At 42.3% G+C, this 16,058-nt stretch overlaps 1 protein-coding gene across 1 annotated transcript in view; it reads right to left on the bottom strand.

Moving 5' to 3' along the window:
- The window catches only part of LOC124619572 (KIF-binding protein), a 109,251-nt gene extending 93,404 nt beyond the window's left edge, over positions 1-15,847 (bottom strand). The window contains exons 1-2 of the mRNA XM_047146062.1: positions 14,641-15,847; positions 1,892-2,040 (exon numbers count right to left, since the gene is read on the bottom strand). Of these exons, the coding sequence (XP_047002018.1) occupies positions 1,892-2,040; positions 14,641-15,485 (994 nt within the window). The 5' untranslated portion in view covers positions 15,486-15,847. The remainder of the gene's footprint in view (positions 1-1,891; positions 2,041-14,640) is intronic.
- Between the last annotated feature and the right edge of the window lie 211 nt (positions 15,848-16,058).

Genomic DNA, 16,058 nt, shown 5'->3' with positions numbered 1-16,058 from the left:
TGCAGTAATCCAACAGATGACCCACTGTACATTTATTGTAATATAAGCTAAAATATTTCAGTAGTCAATACCTTATCACACTGTATTATAAATTGTAACTTCATCTGACGTTGTCAACTGCTGTAATGGCCTAAAGACAATAAAATCTTTATTATTATTATTATTATTATATAATTCATGTCACTGCTTGTGTTGTCACTCACTCTCCCACTCACTAACTTACTTTACTACCTTACTTATATGCATCGCCAACCAATAACATGATTATTATAGTCTTGGTGAGAAGAGAATTTTTTACTAGCATTTGTCACACACTTAGCTTCCAGTAGAATGCAATGTAAGTGTACACAAATGCTGAGATGAGAGGTGTCCATTAGACATCACAATAAAGTAAGTGTTTGTATCAAGAGAGATTTCCAAAAAGGAAGAGTGCCATAGTAGGACAACATTAGAAGCAAGTGATCACTCACTGTTTAAGGCAGTATGGGATACTTAAGCCTGCTACTTGTGACTGGAGGAGGCCTGTGAGGACAAGAGCACTGGAAATGAAGGAGGCAGTTCTTCATGTCATGATGATACTAGTGTCAGCAAAAGACAAGAAGTTAGAAGAAGTAATGTCAATGACAAGAATGAATAGTGAGTGTTATATGATAACCTGCTGTATCCACGCCATGTACAACAGGCTCTTTTAATGTTGTCTCAAGAGGCACGGACACCTATAAGCACTTGTCAGCTCACCAGTGGACAGATTCAGTACAGAAAACCCATCAGGTAGCCCTACTGCAAGTATTCTGCATAAGCGTGAGTTACTCAAACACTCCTGTCTGTAGATGCTTGGCCAGTGCAGTATAGTCGCATAGGCTGCTTGCCCACCCACACACACCTGAGCCCGTGGACAGCTGGCTGCCCACAGGTGAGTACTTGATCTGGAACAGCCTGATGTACTGCACACGCAGACAGTTTGAGCACCTGATTTTTCTGCACAGGTACACTTCTGTGAATAGTTTATTCAACACTGTGTCAAATCCACATTTTAGGGCAACTGTGCTGCTCGCAGATGAAGCATCATTTCAACTTTATGACATAGTAGTTTCACAGTTAGCGTAGCTGGGATGGCAAGAGCATTCACATAACTGTTGAAGCATGTCATCAAATAAAATTTGCTATCAATGTTTGGGTTGGCATAGTTGGTGACTGTTAGGGGCTCATGTTCTTCCACCAGAAGTTAACAGACGAACACACAATAATTTCTTAGAGAATATTCTATCTTACACACAAGAAGATGTGCCTTTATCAGTGTGCCAACATATGTACTTCATGCATAATGGAGCAGCTTGTCATTTCAGTGTTGTCCATTGGAATCTAAACAAATGATTCCATAACTGAAGGAGAGGAAGAGGTACCAATTCTCTGACATCCATATGCTCTGGGCCTGAAACAACCTATGTGTTTATTTGTGGGGTAATATAAAACTCTTATGTATCGAAACCTGTTACATGATGCAGAGTGTCTTCATTCTCATATTACTGAAGTCTGTAAATCCATGCGCAACATTAGAAAGATACATTAGGTCACTTGAGATTAACTCTCATGGCATTTTCACAGACTTATAAATACTATTGAAAGACAACTTGCACATTAAATGTCGGAAAGAGTTTCCTTTTGTATTTTGGTACATTTCATTTCTGGCTGTTCCCCACGGTTAATGTACCATGAAGAGATATAGAAAATGAATTATAATGTGGAAATTAAATGTTTTGTCCTACATCCATATAACCTATTTTACTGTTGTATGTTTGAATAATATGTTCCGTAAGTTCAGAGAGAGAGAGAGAGAGAGAGAGAGAGAGAGAGAGAGAGAGAGAGAGAGAAATAAATATTTCCAGTATACCATTTTCATTCATTTGTTCAACTTCTTCAGATTGATTTGTGGTTTCTCCTTGTTCCATTAATCTCTCTTTGGAATTTGACAGAAGCAAAAGACCATATTTAGCCCAACATCTTGTAACATCAGCTCTCCTATGGGCAAGACGTTCTCCCCTAAGTTAATAAATGAAAACAGTTATTAGAATTCAGTAAAACCATACCATATAGCTTAAGAATTAGCAACTAAATAAACATATGCAAAAGCTCAAACTTCAGCTTGACATGACTTTATTCACTAATTAAGTCTACACTAAAGCAGTTAATTTTTTTGAAAAATTCAGGTTAACTGAACCCACTAATAGTGGATGTTGGCTTCATACCAAAATGTAGTTGTGATATGGCATGTGGCATTATTATGTGTGCAAACAGAAAGAGAACGGAAGACTGACAATATTTCTTTTGTGCCTATATAATAGTACGTGGTGACAGAATGAACTGTAGCATAGCCCAAGATCTACGTTAAGTTGGAAAGTGACAGTTTGGTTGTGAGGTGGTGAAGGCAACAAATGTGAGTATGAAATCTTAGCTATAGTGACATACTGATCTGTAGCCTAGCCTGAGATCTAGGTTTACATTCAAAGGTGGCATTCTGCCTGAGAGGAGAAAGTAGTGTCAAATACTTCAGTTAATCCAAAACTCCTACTCTGCAATCCAACTGCTAAAAAAATGGTGGAGTTACAGATCCTTAAATTGAGGAAAGAGTAAATGCAAATGCAGTGAGTTCCAGCATATAGCAGTAAAATAAAAGTATATTGCAACATGAAATCATGTAGGTTATTAACAAAATTCACAGAAATGTGATATTCTGTACAGAATGTGATTCACTCAACATGTGCATGAAATAATTAATACATTTAAAAATCTATATGAAATAGATCACTGTCCATAAAATTTCAAATTACAAAAGCTGCAAATGACTACTGCATGATTTAATCATTTTATTATTAATATGATTGCATAGGAGAACTGGCTGCAAGGAGGTGATTGAGATTGTTGGGGGTGGAATTTTGGGGGGTGGGGGGGATGAGGATAGGGGACTGCTACAAAAAATGTTAAGAAATCTGAAGAGGGCGAAGATTCAAAGTTGTACAATTTGATTAAGAAATTAAGGAGTTAGAAAAGCACCAGTGGCAGAAAGGTAGAATGGGGTGAGAAAGGAGTGAAAATATACCACACACTGAAATCAGTTGAAGGAAGATTAGAGCTTAATGTCCCACCAACATCGAGGTCATTAGACACAGAGTACAAGCTCGGATTGTTTCACAAATGGGGAAGGATATCAACTGTGCCATTCCAAAGGAACCACCCTAGCATTTGCCTGGAGTGATTTAGGGAAATCATGTAAGACCTAAATCTGGCCAGACACAGATCTGACTCACTGTTCTCCCAAATGCGTGTCCAGTGTGCTAACCACTGCACCACCCCACTCGGTGAAACCAGTAGAGTTGCAGAAATGAGGGGTACGTTCGATGCAATGAACAGTCTTGGTTCTTAGACTAAAGTGTGAAAGCAACCAAATCTTTTTGCCCTTTTTTCTCTTTCTTCCTCAACTCTATCATTAATTCCCTTGACTGGGGATACACAAGCACTGTACAGAGAGCATGCATAACTGGATTGGTTCTTTTTGTTCCATTACTGGCTGAAGATGGTGACACGAATGTTATATATTTCCACCCTTTCCTACCTTGCAGTATTTTTACAAATACATGAAAATATTTAAGGAACACATGACAGTGTACACCCTCAAACAGTTTGTTATTTTCAATTACATACTCATATACCCTCAGTAATGCACTCAATCAGGAATACACAGAGTGGCAATGCGTATTTTAAAACAACAGAAGGAGAGCTTTACACACAATCAAATTAAGCTCATTTGAGACATAGCACTACTGCACATTCACAGAGATGGAGAAATCATTAGATAATATGTCAGATATGATTTGTAAATAAAAAATAAATAAATAAAATAAAAAAAAGAAACTTTAATTCATAGAGTAAAATGATAGGGATTTTAATTCCCCACTTCCTCAATATAATTATGGTGTCTCACTATCCCAGCAGCACCATGCCTGGATACATGGTTAGAGGATTGCGGCTACTAGAAACAGTTTCTGTACAACATCTCGTTAACTCCCTGTAATGATGGGCACCCATATTAGATTAAATTAGATGTACTCATACTATTTGTTACAACATATCCACAAGAAGGAGATTCTCCAGGATGTAGAACATATTAAAAAACAGAAATGTACAGTGTGGTTTCAGTTGCCTGAAACTGCAGTCGTGTGTGTGAGTTGGGTTTGTGCGTGTGGGGGGGGGGGGGGGGGGGGGGCTGCGCGTATGTATGTGTGTGTGTGTGTGTGTGTGTGTGTGTGTGTGTGTGTGTGTGTGTGGTGTTGACAAAGGCCTCTGGCCGAAAGTTATAGGTGTGGAAATCTTTTTGTTGTGCCTATCTGCGACTCAGCATCTACGCTACATGGTGAGTAGCCATTTCCTTCTCATAATATGGAAATATACAACAAATATTTACAAAGAAAAATAGATATACTGCACTAATGTACCTTCCACAGATCCTGAGTTGGTCCTCATGGATATTGAATAAGTCAAAAAATCTAAACATACACTCCTGGAAATGGAAAAAAGAACACATTGACACCGGTGTGTCAGACCCATCATACTTGCTCCGGACACTGCGAGAGGGCTGTACAAGCAATGATCACACGCACGGCACAGCGGACACACCAGGAACCGTGGTGTTGGCCGTCGAATGGCGCTAGCTGCGCAGCATTTGTGCACCGCCGCCGTCAGTGTCAGCCAGTTTGCCGTGGCATACGGAGCTCCATCGCAGTCTTTAACACTGGTAGCATGCCGCGACAGCGTGGACGTGAACCGTATGTGCAGTTGACGGACTTTGAGCGAGGGCGTATAGTGGGCATGCGGGAGGCCGGGTGGACGTACCGCCGAATTGCTCAACACGTGGGGCGTGAGGTCTCCACAGTACATCGATGTTGTCGCCAGTGGTCGGCGGAAGGTGCACGTGCCCGTCGACCTGGGACCGGACCGCAGCGACGCACGGATGCACGCCAAGACCGTAGGGGACCGCACCGCCACTTCCCAGCAAATTAGGGACACTGTTGCTCCTGGGGTATCGGCGAGGACCATTCGCAACCGTCTCCATGAAGCTGGGCTACGGTCCCGCACACCGTTAGGCCGTCTTCCGCTCACGCCCCAACATCGTGCAGCCCGCCTCCAGTGGTGTCGCGACAGGCGTGAATGGAGGGACAAATGGAGACGTGTCGTCTTCAGCGATGAGAGTCGCTTCTGCCTTGGTGCCAATGATGGTCGTATGCGTGTTTGGCGCCGTGCAGGTGAGCGCCACAATCAGGACTGCATACGACCGAGGCACACAGGGCCAACACCCGGCATCATGGTGTGGGGAGCGATCTCCTACACTGGCCGTACACCACTGGTGATCGTCGAGGGGACACTGAATAGTGCACGGTACATCCAAACTGTCATCGAACCCATCGTTCTACCATTCCTAGACCGTCAAGGGAACTTGCTGTTCCAACCGGACAATGCACGTCCGCATGTATCCCGTGCCACCCAACGTGCTCTAGAAGGTGTAAGTCAACTACCCTGGCCAGCAAGATCTCCGGATCTGTCCCCCATTGAGCATGTTTGGGACTGGATGAAGCGTCGTCTCACGTGGTCTGCACGTCCAGCACAAACGGTGGTCCAACTGAGGCGCCAGGTGGAAATGGCATGGCAAGCCGTTCCACAGGACTACATCCAGCATCTCTACGATCGTCTCCATGGGAGAATAGCAGCCTGCATTGCTGCGAAAGGTGGATATACACTGTACTAGTGCCGACATTGTGCATGCTCTGTTGCCTGTGTCTATGTGCCTGTGGTTCTGTCAGTGTGATCATGTGATGTATCTGACCCCAGGAATGTGTCAATAAAGTTTCCCCTTCCTGGGACAATGAATTCACGGTGTTCTTATTTCAATTTCCAGGAGTGTATTTTCATTTAAAAGTTAGTAACAAGTGCATCATAAAATATGTAAATATTCAATGCACTGAGGTGCACTTGATAATTTGTAGGCTACTGTAGCCATGTATCATGAAATACAAATATTTTACAATGCTAAAGTAAACTGCTGACAATAAGACCGACCTGCTGCAGTCCTCTTCAGAGTGAAGCATACCGGTGGCAACTGACTTCACATACGTGGGGTGTCACTGGACAATTAGAAGAGCCGCTGCTATACAGGGGAATGTCCGTGTGACAGGCTATGCTATTCTGGTGGCTGATTAGAAGGCAACTCTAGTAGATGATTGGTAGGAAAGAGAGTATCGGCAGGTTAATGCTTATGCCACTCTAGTAAGTGACTGTTGGCGACTCTCATTGGTGAAGGGGTTGTGTTTACAAGCAGTGAAGTGTTAAGGTCATATAGCAGGTCTCTTGTGTCTACTGTTTATGCTGTTAAACCGGGGTCAAGTGGTGTTGCTGGCTGGCGATGACATGCAATCCGCCAGACTGGAATCGCTGGCAGCCAGGTTGCAGGCAACTCTTAACCATCCTCTGTGTCTGTGCTATTAGGGCACTTGTTTATTTCAATAGTCTCTCTTATATTTCACTGCTGTATCCGCAACTGCTGAGAAATGATGTGAGGTTCTAGAAAACTGATGGAAATGCCACATTCCTGGTGGTGTTCAGCTGCAGCTGACTTCTTGTTCTTTACCAGTCTTTAGTAATGTTCATGTTCCAACAAGTGAGTGCTAATGGGTCTCCCAGTTTCACCAAAATACACTTCACTGCATTCACACTGAAATTCTTAAGTGCCTGTAGTGTGGAGTACATCCACAGCATCCTTAGCGGATCTCAACAGATCTCCGAGCTTACAGCCACTCTGTAATATGGGTTTGATCCGTCCATAATGCAGAGCCTTGCCTACATGGCCACTGATGCTTCTAGCACAAGGTAGGCAATCAACAGGAAGAGTTTCTTCTATAAATTTGTCCATTTTGTCTTCATCATACCCCATAGCTCGTTATATGTCTTTGTTGTTGTATCCATTCCCACGGAATGTTATTTTCAGCTCTTTCAGTTCATACTGTATCTGTTTAGCATCACTAATCTGGTGATACAATGATTACATTAATGTAATGAATTTGTACAGAAGTCTGATTGTATATAATACTCCCATTATTTGATATTATTAGTAACATATATACATCAATCAGACCTGCTAAGAAATCTATCAATGGGTCAGCAATTGGACAATATATATACTGAAAATGTGTGTTTCTGAATAATTAACATCTTTCTGCAACAAAGTATGTGACTTTCAATCTTTGTGAAGATTATTCTTATTCCTAGTACTGACTCCATGGACTGAGCCACTTTTTTTTTTTTTTTTTTTTTTTAAGAGCTGTTTTCGATGACGAATAAATATATTGGGAAGCAGTAGTCAGTGTCCCTAGTTCTCCAAACAGACTTCTGCAGGATGTTCTTGAGTGCACATCACAAATAATTCTTACCACCCATCCCTGGCTCAGAAAATTTGAGCTTGGCTTGATGAGTTACCCCAAGAAATAATCCTATATGACATCATGGAATGAAATCAAGTGAAGGATGCCAGCTTCTTTATTTTATATCACTGTGCAAACAGAGACCCATTTAGGCACTTTATCAGTTCTGTGATAAGTTTCTCCCAGTTGAATTTATTATCAAGCCGTAATTCCAAGAAATTAATACTGTCAACTTCTTCTATCTGCTTGTTGTCATATTTTAGACACATACTGGTTTGGCTAGGAACCATTTATTAATGTCCATGGAGACTTTATTAACTGATTTTTCTAAGACTATATTTGATTTGCTATTTATTGCAATGGCTGTATAAGGGCCACAAGATGGAACTTTGAAGGACACCACATGTAATTAGTTCCCAGCTGGATGATGCCTGGTAGCTTAATACACATCTCTTTCCTAATGACATTCTGCAGGATTTCCTGCCACACAATAATATTCTAATTTACAAAAAAGGCTAATGTGATTCACTCAGTCAAACGTGTTTGACAAATCACAAAATGTACTAGAAGCCTGTAATTTGTCTAATGAAGTAAGTACATTTTCACTGTTTGTGCAGATAGCATTCTCAACATCGGAACCATTTAGAAATCTGAACTGTGACTTCGACAACATATTAGTTATTGCTTGGATGGTTTAAAAGAGGGGGGAAGGGACCAAACTATGATGTCATCAGTCCCTTGTTCTGAAGGAAACAATGCCACAAGGGTGACAATAAGACAACAAAAAACAGAATGAAAGGAAAAACCACAACAACGACTGAAGGGTAACAAACACTTAAATGGACAAAAGGGGACAAGAAAACTACAAAGACACAAGAAACAGGCAGAAGAGGTTAAAACAAGAAAGCATGTTACCATGGCTGTCTGACCATGACGATAAAAAGAAAAAGCCAGCCACTCAGCAACACATTAAAACCCCCACCCTGAAAGCACTAGGGTGGAGGACACACAGGGACAAAGGACATGTGCTAAATCTTAGAGCAAAAAATAAAACTCATCCTCACAAATACAACATAAAAATAAAGCTGCTGTTGAGGCATTGTCGCCCAACACCGAAGGTAGGGTGCTGGGAAAGATAAAAGTGGGCAGTCCAGCTACAGAACAACCACCATTCATGAGCCACAGCGACACTGAGGTGGGTCCTCGCGACGGAGGAGGAAACTATGCATCAGCCACGTATCGCTAATGCGGAGCCGACAGAGAACCAAAGAGTCCCTGCCTGACGCACGCACGGAGGTCTTCCACACATTCTTAGTTTCCTTAATGGCACGCAGTTTGTTATGCGTACTGAGGTTATGCCATTCCGTCTCCCAAAGCCGCAAAACCTTGCAGCGTAATACTGAACGCAGGTCAGTTTCAGAGAAGCCGATCTCCATAAGGGGTTTCTGCGTGGCCTGTTTGGCCAGCCTGTCGGCAAGTTTGTTGCCTGGGATTCTGGTGTGACCTGGGGCCCAGACAAATACCACTACATGACTGGACCGTTCCAGGGCATAGATGGACTCCTGGATGGTCGCTACCAAAGGATGACTAGGGTAGCACTGGTCGAGAGCTTGTAAGCTGCCCAAGGAGAGAGTACACAGGAGAAATGACTTGCCTGGGCATGAGCAGATGTGCTCAAGAGTGTGAGATATGGCCGCCAGCTCTGCAGTGGAAACACTGCAGCCATCTGGCAAGGAGTGCTGTTCTATATGTCCTCCATGAACATAGGCAAAGCCAATGTGACCATCAGCCATTGAGCCATCAGTGTAAGCCACTTCACGACCCCAGTACATGTCGAGAATCGAGAGGAAGTGACAGCGGGGAGTCACAGGGTTAACTGAGTGATTAGAGCCATGCGAAAGGTCTAGCGAAGCCGCGGCCTAGGTGTACACCATGGAGGTGTACGTGAATGAACCACAAGTATAAGTGGTAAAGGCAAGGACTTCAGTTCGGAGAGAAGGGATCGCACACGAACTGCAATCATAAACCCTGACCTGGGCCGCTGATGAGGGAGAGAACCCCATGGGCGGGAAAAGGAGACGGTATTTCGGATGCACAGGAGAACTACGAACGTGCACAAAAAACTAGAGAGCAACTGTGCACAACTAACCTACAATGGAGGGACTCCGGCCTCCACCAGGACGCTGGTCACCGGCCTGGCCTAAGAGCTCCTGTCACTACCCAAACCCCGCAGTGGTGCACTGGGTCAAGTAAATGCAATGCTGAGAGTGCCACCAAACCATAAACCAGACTCCCATAGTCGAGGCGGAACTGAACAAGGGCTCTGTACAGCTACAACAGCATAGAGTGATCTGCACCCCAGTTGATGTTGCACAGGCAGTGGAGGGCTTTGAGATGCTGCCAGCACTTTCGCTTAAGCTGATGAAGGTGAGGAAGCCAAGTCAATCGGGCATCGAAAACCAGCCCTAAGGATTGGTATGTCTCCATGACAGTGAGTGGATTGTCATCAAGATAAAGTTCTGGTTCTGGATGAATGGTACGATGCCAACAGAAGTGCATAACACATGACTTTGCGGCCAAAAACTGGAAACTGCACCTTTCAGATGGCTCCCTGTAGGCACCGTCAGCAAAATCAGTACTGGTGGACAAGTACGAAATGCAGAAGTCGTCTGCATACAGAGAAGGTGAGAGAGACGACCCTACAGCTGCTGCTAGACCATTAATGGCCACTAAAAATTGAGATACACTCAATACCAAGCCCTGCGGGAGCCCATTCTCCTGGATATGGGGCAAACTATGCAAGGCACTAGCTTGGACATGGAAAGTACGAAGTGACAGGAAATTTTAGATAAAAATCGAGTGTGGGCCTCAGAGACCCCACTCGTATCATGTGCCAAGGATATGATGTCGCCAGGTCGTGTCATACACTTTCGTAAATCAAAAAAAGATGGCAACCAGATGTTGGTGTCTGGAAAAGGCTGTTCGGATGGCAGACTCGAGAGACACAAGATTATAAGTGGTAGAGCGTCCATGGCAGAAGCCGCCCCGGCAGTGGATCCAGTAGGCCATGTGACTCCAGGACCCAACCCAAACGCCGACACACCACACATTCCAGCAGCTTATAAAGAACACTGGAGGGGCTGATGGGCCAATAGCTATCCACATCAAGTGGGTTTTTACTGGGTTTAAGCACAGGAATGATGGTGCTCTCCCACAATTGCGATGGAAAGATGCCATCGCACCAGATCCAGTTGAAGATCACGAGGAGATGTTGCTTGAAGTCAGATGAGAGATGTTCAATCAGCTGACCATGGACCCGATCTGGCCCAGGAGCTGTGTCATGGCAATGTGCAAGGGCACTGAGGAGCTCCCACTCTGTAAATGGGGCGTTATAGGGTTCACTGTGGCATGTAGCGAACGAGTGGACTTTCCTTTCCATCTGCCGTTTGAGGGTGTGAAAGGCTGGGGGGTAGTTCTCCGACACAGAGGCTCAAGCATAGAGCTCAGCAATCACATTTGTGTCAGTAGACAACATGCCATTGCTGTTAATGCCAGGGACAAATGTTCGGGTCTGGTACCCAGAAAGACATCTGATCTTCATCCAGACTTGGGTAGGTGACATATGGCACCCAATGGTCGAGACAAAAATCTCCCAACATTCCTGCTTCCGTCTTTTGATAAGCTGGTGAATGTGGGCATCGAGCCGCTTAAAGGCTATGAGGTGCTACAGGGAAGGGTGCCACTTATGCCGCTGTAGAGCCCGCCGATGCTCCTTAATTGCCTCTGCAACTTCTGGCAACCACCAAGGGACTGCCTTTCACTGGGGGGCACCCTAAAGAACGAGGGATCATGTTTTTCACCGCATTAATGATTGTTGTAGTCACCTGCTCAACCAGCACATCGATGTTACCATGTGGAGGACAGTCAACAGTGACCACAGAGGTAAAGTTTCCCAGTCTTCCTTGTTTAAAGCCTCCATCTGGGCAAGCACCTGTCGGCCTGATGCCGGGGCAGTGACAGGAAGATGGGGAAGTGGTCACTACCACACAGGTCGTCATGTGCTCTTCTGTGGATAAATAGGAGTAGTCCTGGGCTGCAAATGGATAAATCAATGGCCGAGTAACTATCACGAGCCACACTGAAATCTGTCGCGGGTCCCAGTATTTAAGAGGCAGAGGTCGAACTGAGGCAGTGAAGTTTCAACATCTCTGCCTTGGCCAGTAAGCACAGTGCCACCCCACAAGGGGTTATAGGCGTTAAAATCTCCCAAAAGTAGGAAAGGTTTAGGGAGTTGATCAATCAGTGCAGCTAATACATTCAGGGGTACTGCACCATCTGGAGGAAGATATACATTGGAGACAGTTATTTCTTGTGTATTCCTTATTCCGACAGCCACAGCTTCAAGAGGGGTTTGATGGGGCGCAGTTGCACTACAGACTGAGTAAATGCAAACTCCACCTGACACTCGATTATAGTCTTTACAGTTCCTGTGGGCAATGCAGAAAGCAGGTGTAAAGCTTAACACTAGTGGCTTAAGTATCTTGCTTCATAACTCAGAGAAAAGATTGTCACACTGAAAAAGAAGAGAGAAAAAAAAAGAGACACCAAAATGTAAGACAAAAATCGGCTGCAGAGGAAGAAGTAGAACATAAGTTAACAAAAAGGATCAATTCACAAGGAAAAGTTAAAGAGAAGCTATGAAATGCAAACGATTGATGAGAATGGCAAACAAAATTGATGGCAATGGAAACAACAAACTACAGTAGACAGAGGTAGGTGTGTGTGTGTGTGGGGGGGGGGGGGGGGGGATATTGTCAGTTTCAACCTTATACAACTTATCCAAGGCATATTATAGTGGCAATTAAAATATTCTATTTCAGAAGTTAGATTTTTATGGAATTAATGGCTACGCATGGCTTGTTTACTTTCTATTTTAGAAAAATGCATACGGAAAGTTAAAATAAGTAATTCAAAAAATTCATAGTGAGATACCATATCACTTACATAAAAAGAAATTTATAAGATTTTTTTCACAAGATTCACAAATTTTCTGTCCTTCTTGTGATCTTTTAATGAGTTGCCATTTCCAGAATGAATTTTTCATTCTGCGTTGGAGTATGTAGTGTTTTTTTAAGTTCTGGCAGATAGGGCAGGCTGCCACTCCAATACTCAAATTTGCAACCTGGATTTTTACAGGCATCTTACCAAATGACATTACAGGCACAACTCCCAACCTCCCTTCACAGCTTCAAATCTGCTACACTTATCTCTTACTTCCCAAAAGCACTCCTGCTTATAATAGTGGACTCACAGTCCTGTATAAAATTATATGTGGAGGAATGGCTTAGCTATAGCCTACAGAAAGCTTCCACAATAAATCTTTCAACCTGACAGCTGAGTCGTCATTTGATGGCAGACAAGAAGCTATTTAGTGAGTAAATAAAAGTTAGTCTTGAATGTCAAATGTTTCTGTTTTTGCTCTTCATATCATGTTACAATAAGTAAACTTATAACCCAGAGAAAACCGCAACTAACTGGCGAATGAAGTTGTTCAATCTTTACAATCCGTTCCGTATCACAAATAAGGCCCCTACAAGAAATAAATGTCTAATTATCTGTAAATAGCTAGGGAGTGGCCTAATACTGAGATATTTTTGAAAACAAGTATAATTTTTGTCAAATAACACACTGGAAAAGAATGAAAATTAAGGTCAAGCGACTTGTTGATAAGGAGGCAATTAGAAATTAAATACATGCTAGGACTGCACAGGATGGAGTATGAAATGGCCACAGCATTCTCAAAGAAATTGTGCCCTCATTTGCATTTAGTGATTCAGGAAAACAAACAGAAGCCTAACTCTGGATTATAATTTGACATATTTATCAACCCTGGGAGCACCTCACAATGATATAGAATTTGTCATCATAATCAATGACAATAAATTGATCCAAATATACACATTCGCAGAATATACACAATATGTGGTATGCTGGGCATGAACTTTCTGAAGGAACCATCCTAGCATTTGCCTGAAATGATTTAGAAAATCACAGAAAATCTAAATAAGGATGGCCAAACAGGGAAAACTCCATCCTTCTAAATATGAGATCAGAGTGTCAACAACTGCCCTGCTTAATTCAGTTGGTGCCTATCGTACAATGTTAATTTGATTTGCACACACTCTGCAACAAACACTTTATAGTGATGAGGGCAAATAAACTGATGACCTGTATTTCAAACACGAGCTCAGTATCATAACTACTGCACCAGCTCACTCAGTGATATATGCCATACTAAAATGTTTAACAAGAACAGAACAGCACTCCACAGAACCTGAAAATTAGGAGCCATCTGATCACATTTTCCTTGTATACTTCCATGTCACTTACTCTCTTCTTACACTTCTTCCCTTGCACTCCTGGTAGACTTACGTTTGTCTTACATTCTATAGCACATTTTTTGCCGTCCCCGCTAAACTCTCTTGTCTCTTTCATTCATGAGTGAACTGGTGCAATTATTTTCTCAGTTTGTGTTTCTTTTAGCTATGACTCATTACTTGTTCCACTAAACATATCCACTGATTCAGATTTTAAAATTTTGTTTAGTGTGTCATAGCAAATCACAAATAGTCTTTTGTACTTAAATAATGAATACAAGCTATGATGGTGCACTTTCATAATACGTACCAAACATCAACTAAAAATTAAATATCATAAGGTGAAACTAGTAACATCGTCATACTATTACATAAACACACACAAAGGTCACAAGTTTATATGAGTTGTTAATAACAGCTGTTTAGGAGCTGCTGCTAGTAATAACATCAAATGCTGCAGTCCACTGTACGTTTAAAATGCTGTCTCACTACTAAAGACTAATCTAAACTGTCAGTCTTCCACTTTATGCTTCCATCATTTTTTAACAGTTCTAAACATTCTAATGTTGACCTTAGTAAATCTTAATTGCTCTGCCCCGAAAAAACGGCTCTGTATTTTTATGTCCAACCAAAATATTGATACTGTCTGACATGGAAACTGAGAATATTTTCCTACGTCAACAGTTGTGGTCACAAAGCAGCAATGACTTTGGTTGCATGATGATTTCTCCAATCACTCTAGCCATTTGCAGAAACTAGTAATCAAGTCATAACAAATTTAGAATTTTAGTACTTACCGTGCAGCTAACTCCTCCTCATTGCAATTCATATGACCCATTTCACCTTCATATTGATCAAGAATGAATGAAGCAGCAGCGAGATGATGCCTTGCTTCTTTAAAACCAACTTTTTCCATTAAGTACTGTGATAATGTGGCTGCATTCAATGCCCAATCAATAGGATCAAAATCTTTTGTCTCCAGTTGTCTTTTAAGCGTTGTGTGGCAATATATAGCAGACTTCCTATTGTCACTCAATGCGCCGTATATTTGTGCCAAGTAATATAATGTCATTGTGTGTGTTTTTTCCAATGATGTGCCCGGCCCTGAACTATAGGTCTCGGGAACAGTGGCTTTAAATATACTGGGTGCATCAATGGCAGGTAGATTAATTTCTTTAGAGTAAGTCTTATACAGAGTTTCTGCTTGTTCTAAAAATTCCTGAGATTTCTTTGGTTGGTCTCGTTGGGACCACAATAGTCCAAGTTGATTTAATGCTGTTATCTGAGAAATAATGTATTCTGGCCTTACAGCATCATCAGAAAGACATTCAACACATTTCATTAGTTGCTCTTCCCCAGTTGATAGCTCCTCTGTATCTAACGATACCGTTCCCAACAACAACCACACAATTCCAAGCATTGCTTTCACTGTCACATAATCCGAGTTTTCTGCGTTAATATCGTCGAGAATGTTCACTAGTTTCGATTTCATTTCAGTTAAAATTTTACTCGCAGCATATTTTGAGCGGTATGGAGCATTCTCGGGATCAGATTTTGATTCTTCTTCTATTAACAAACAAGCTTTTTCATACTTCTCTCTCAATTCAATAAACACTTCTCTAAAATCACCACTTGGCTCCATTTCGCTTACAACCGTTTTACGGCTCTAAAGAGATTGAAACCGAGGAGCAGCGTCGCATAAGCTTCCAACACGGTTTACAAATATTTCACTCTACTCTTTCATTCTGAAAGTCCAATGTTTAGTAAACTGTACAACATTGCATTTGTCCTAATGCACGTAATATGTCATTGGCAACATTGAGAACACACAAATGCGCCGTAAACACAGACAACATTTATCCTATTTCTGGCATAATACGCAAATTTCCATTACGAGACAGTGTCATTCAAACACTTACGCCAATGCTGTCAGAATCTACCGTCACACACTTTGACAGACTACGTCACAAAACTCATCTTAGTCTGTTTACTTTTGTGTTCTGTCTCCAAACAGGCGTCTAAAGCTAGCGAAATGAGGGATGCTCAACTACCGGACCTACCGATAGATGGCTGTAGCGCGTGCCGGCAAGAGACCGTATCATTGAGTGTCCGCCATATCTGAATTTGGCAAAAAACAAAGTGTCAAAACACGGATGAAAATGTTTTTCGTTCTGCGCCCTCATAAGTATTTTATATTGGATGTTCTAGATATCTA

The sequence above is a fragment of the Schistocerca americana genome, chromosome 6, assembly GCF_021461395.2.
Source record: "Schistocerca americana isolate TAMUIC-IGC-003095 chromosome 6, iqSchAmer2.1, whole genome shotgun sequence".
NCBI lineage: Eukaryota > Metazoa > Arthropoda > Insecta > Orthoptera > Acrididae > Schistocerca > Schistocerca americana.
Note: the sequence above shows the minus strand (reverse complement) of the source record. Positions and strands in the feature narration are given on the sequence as shown.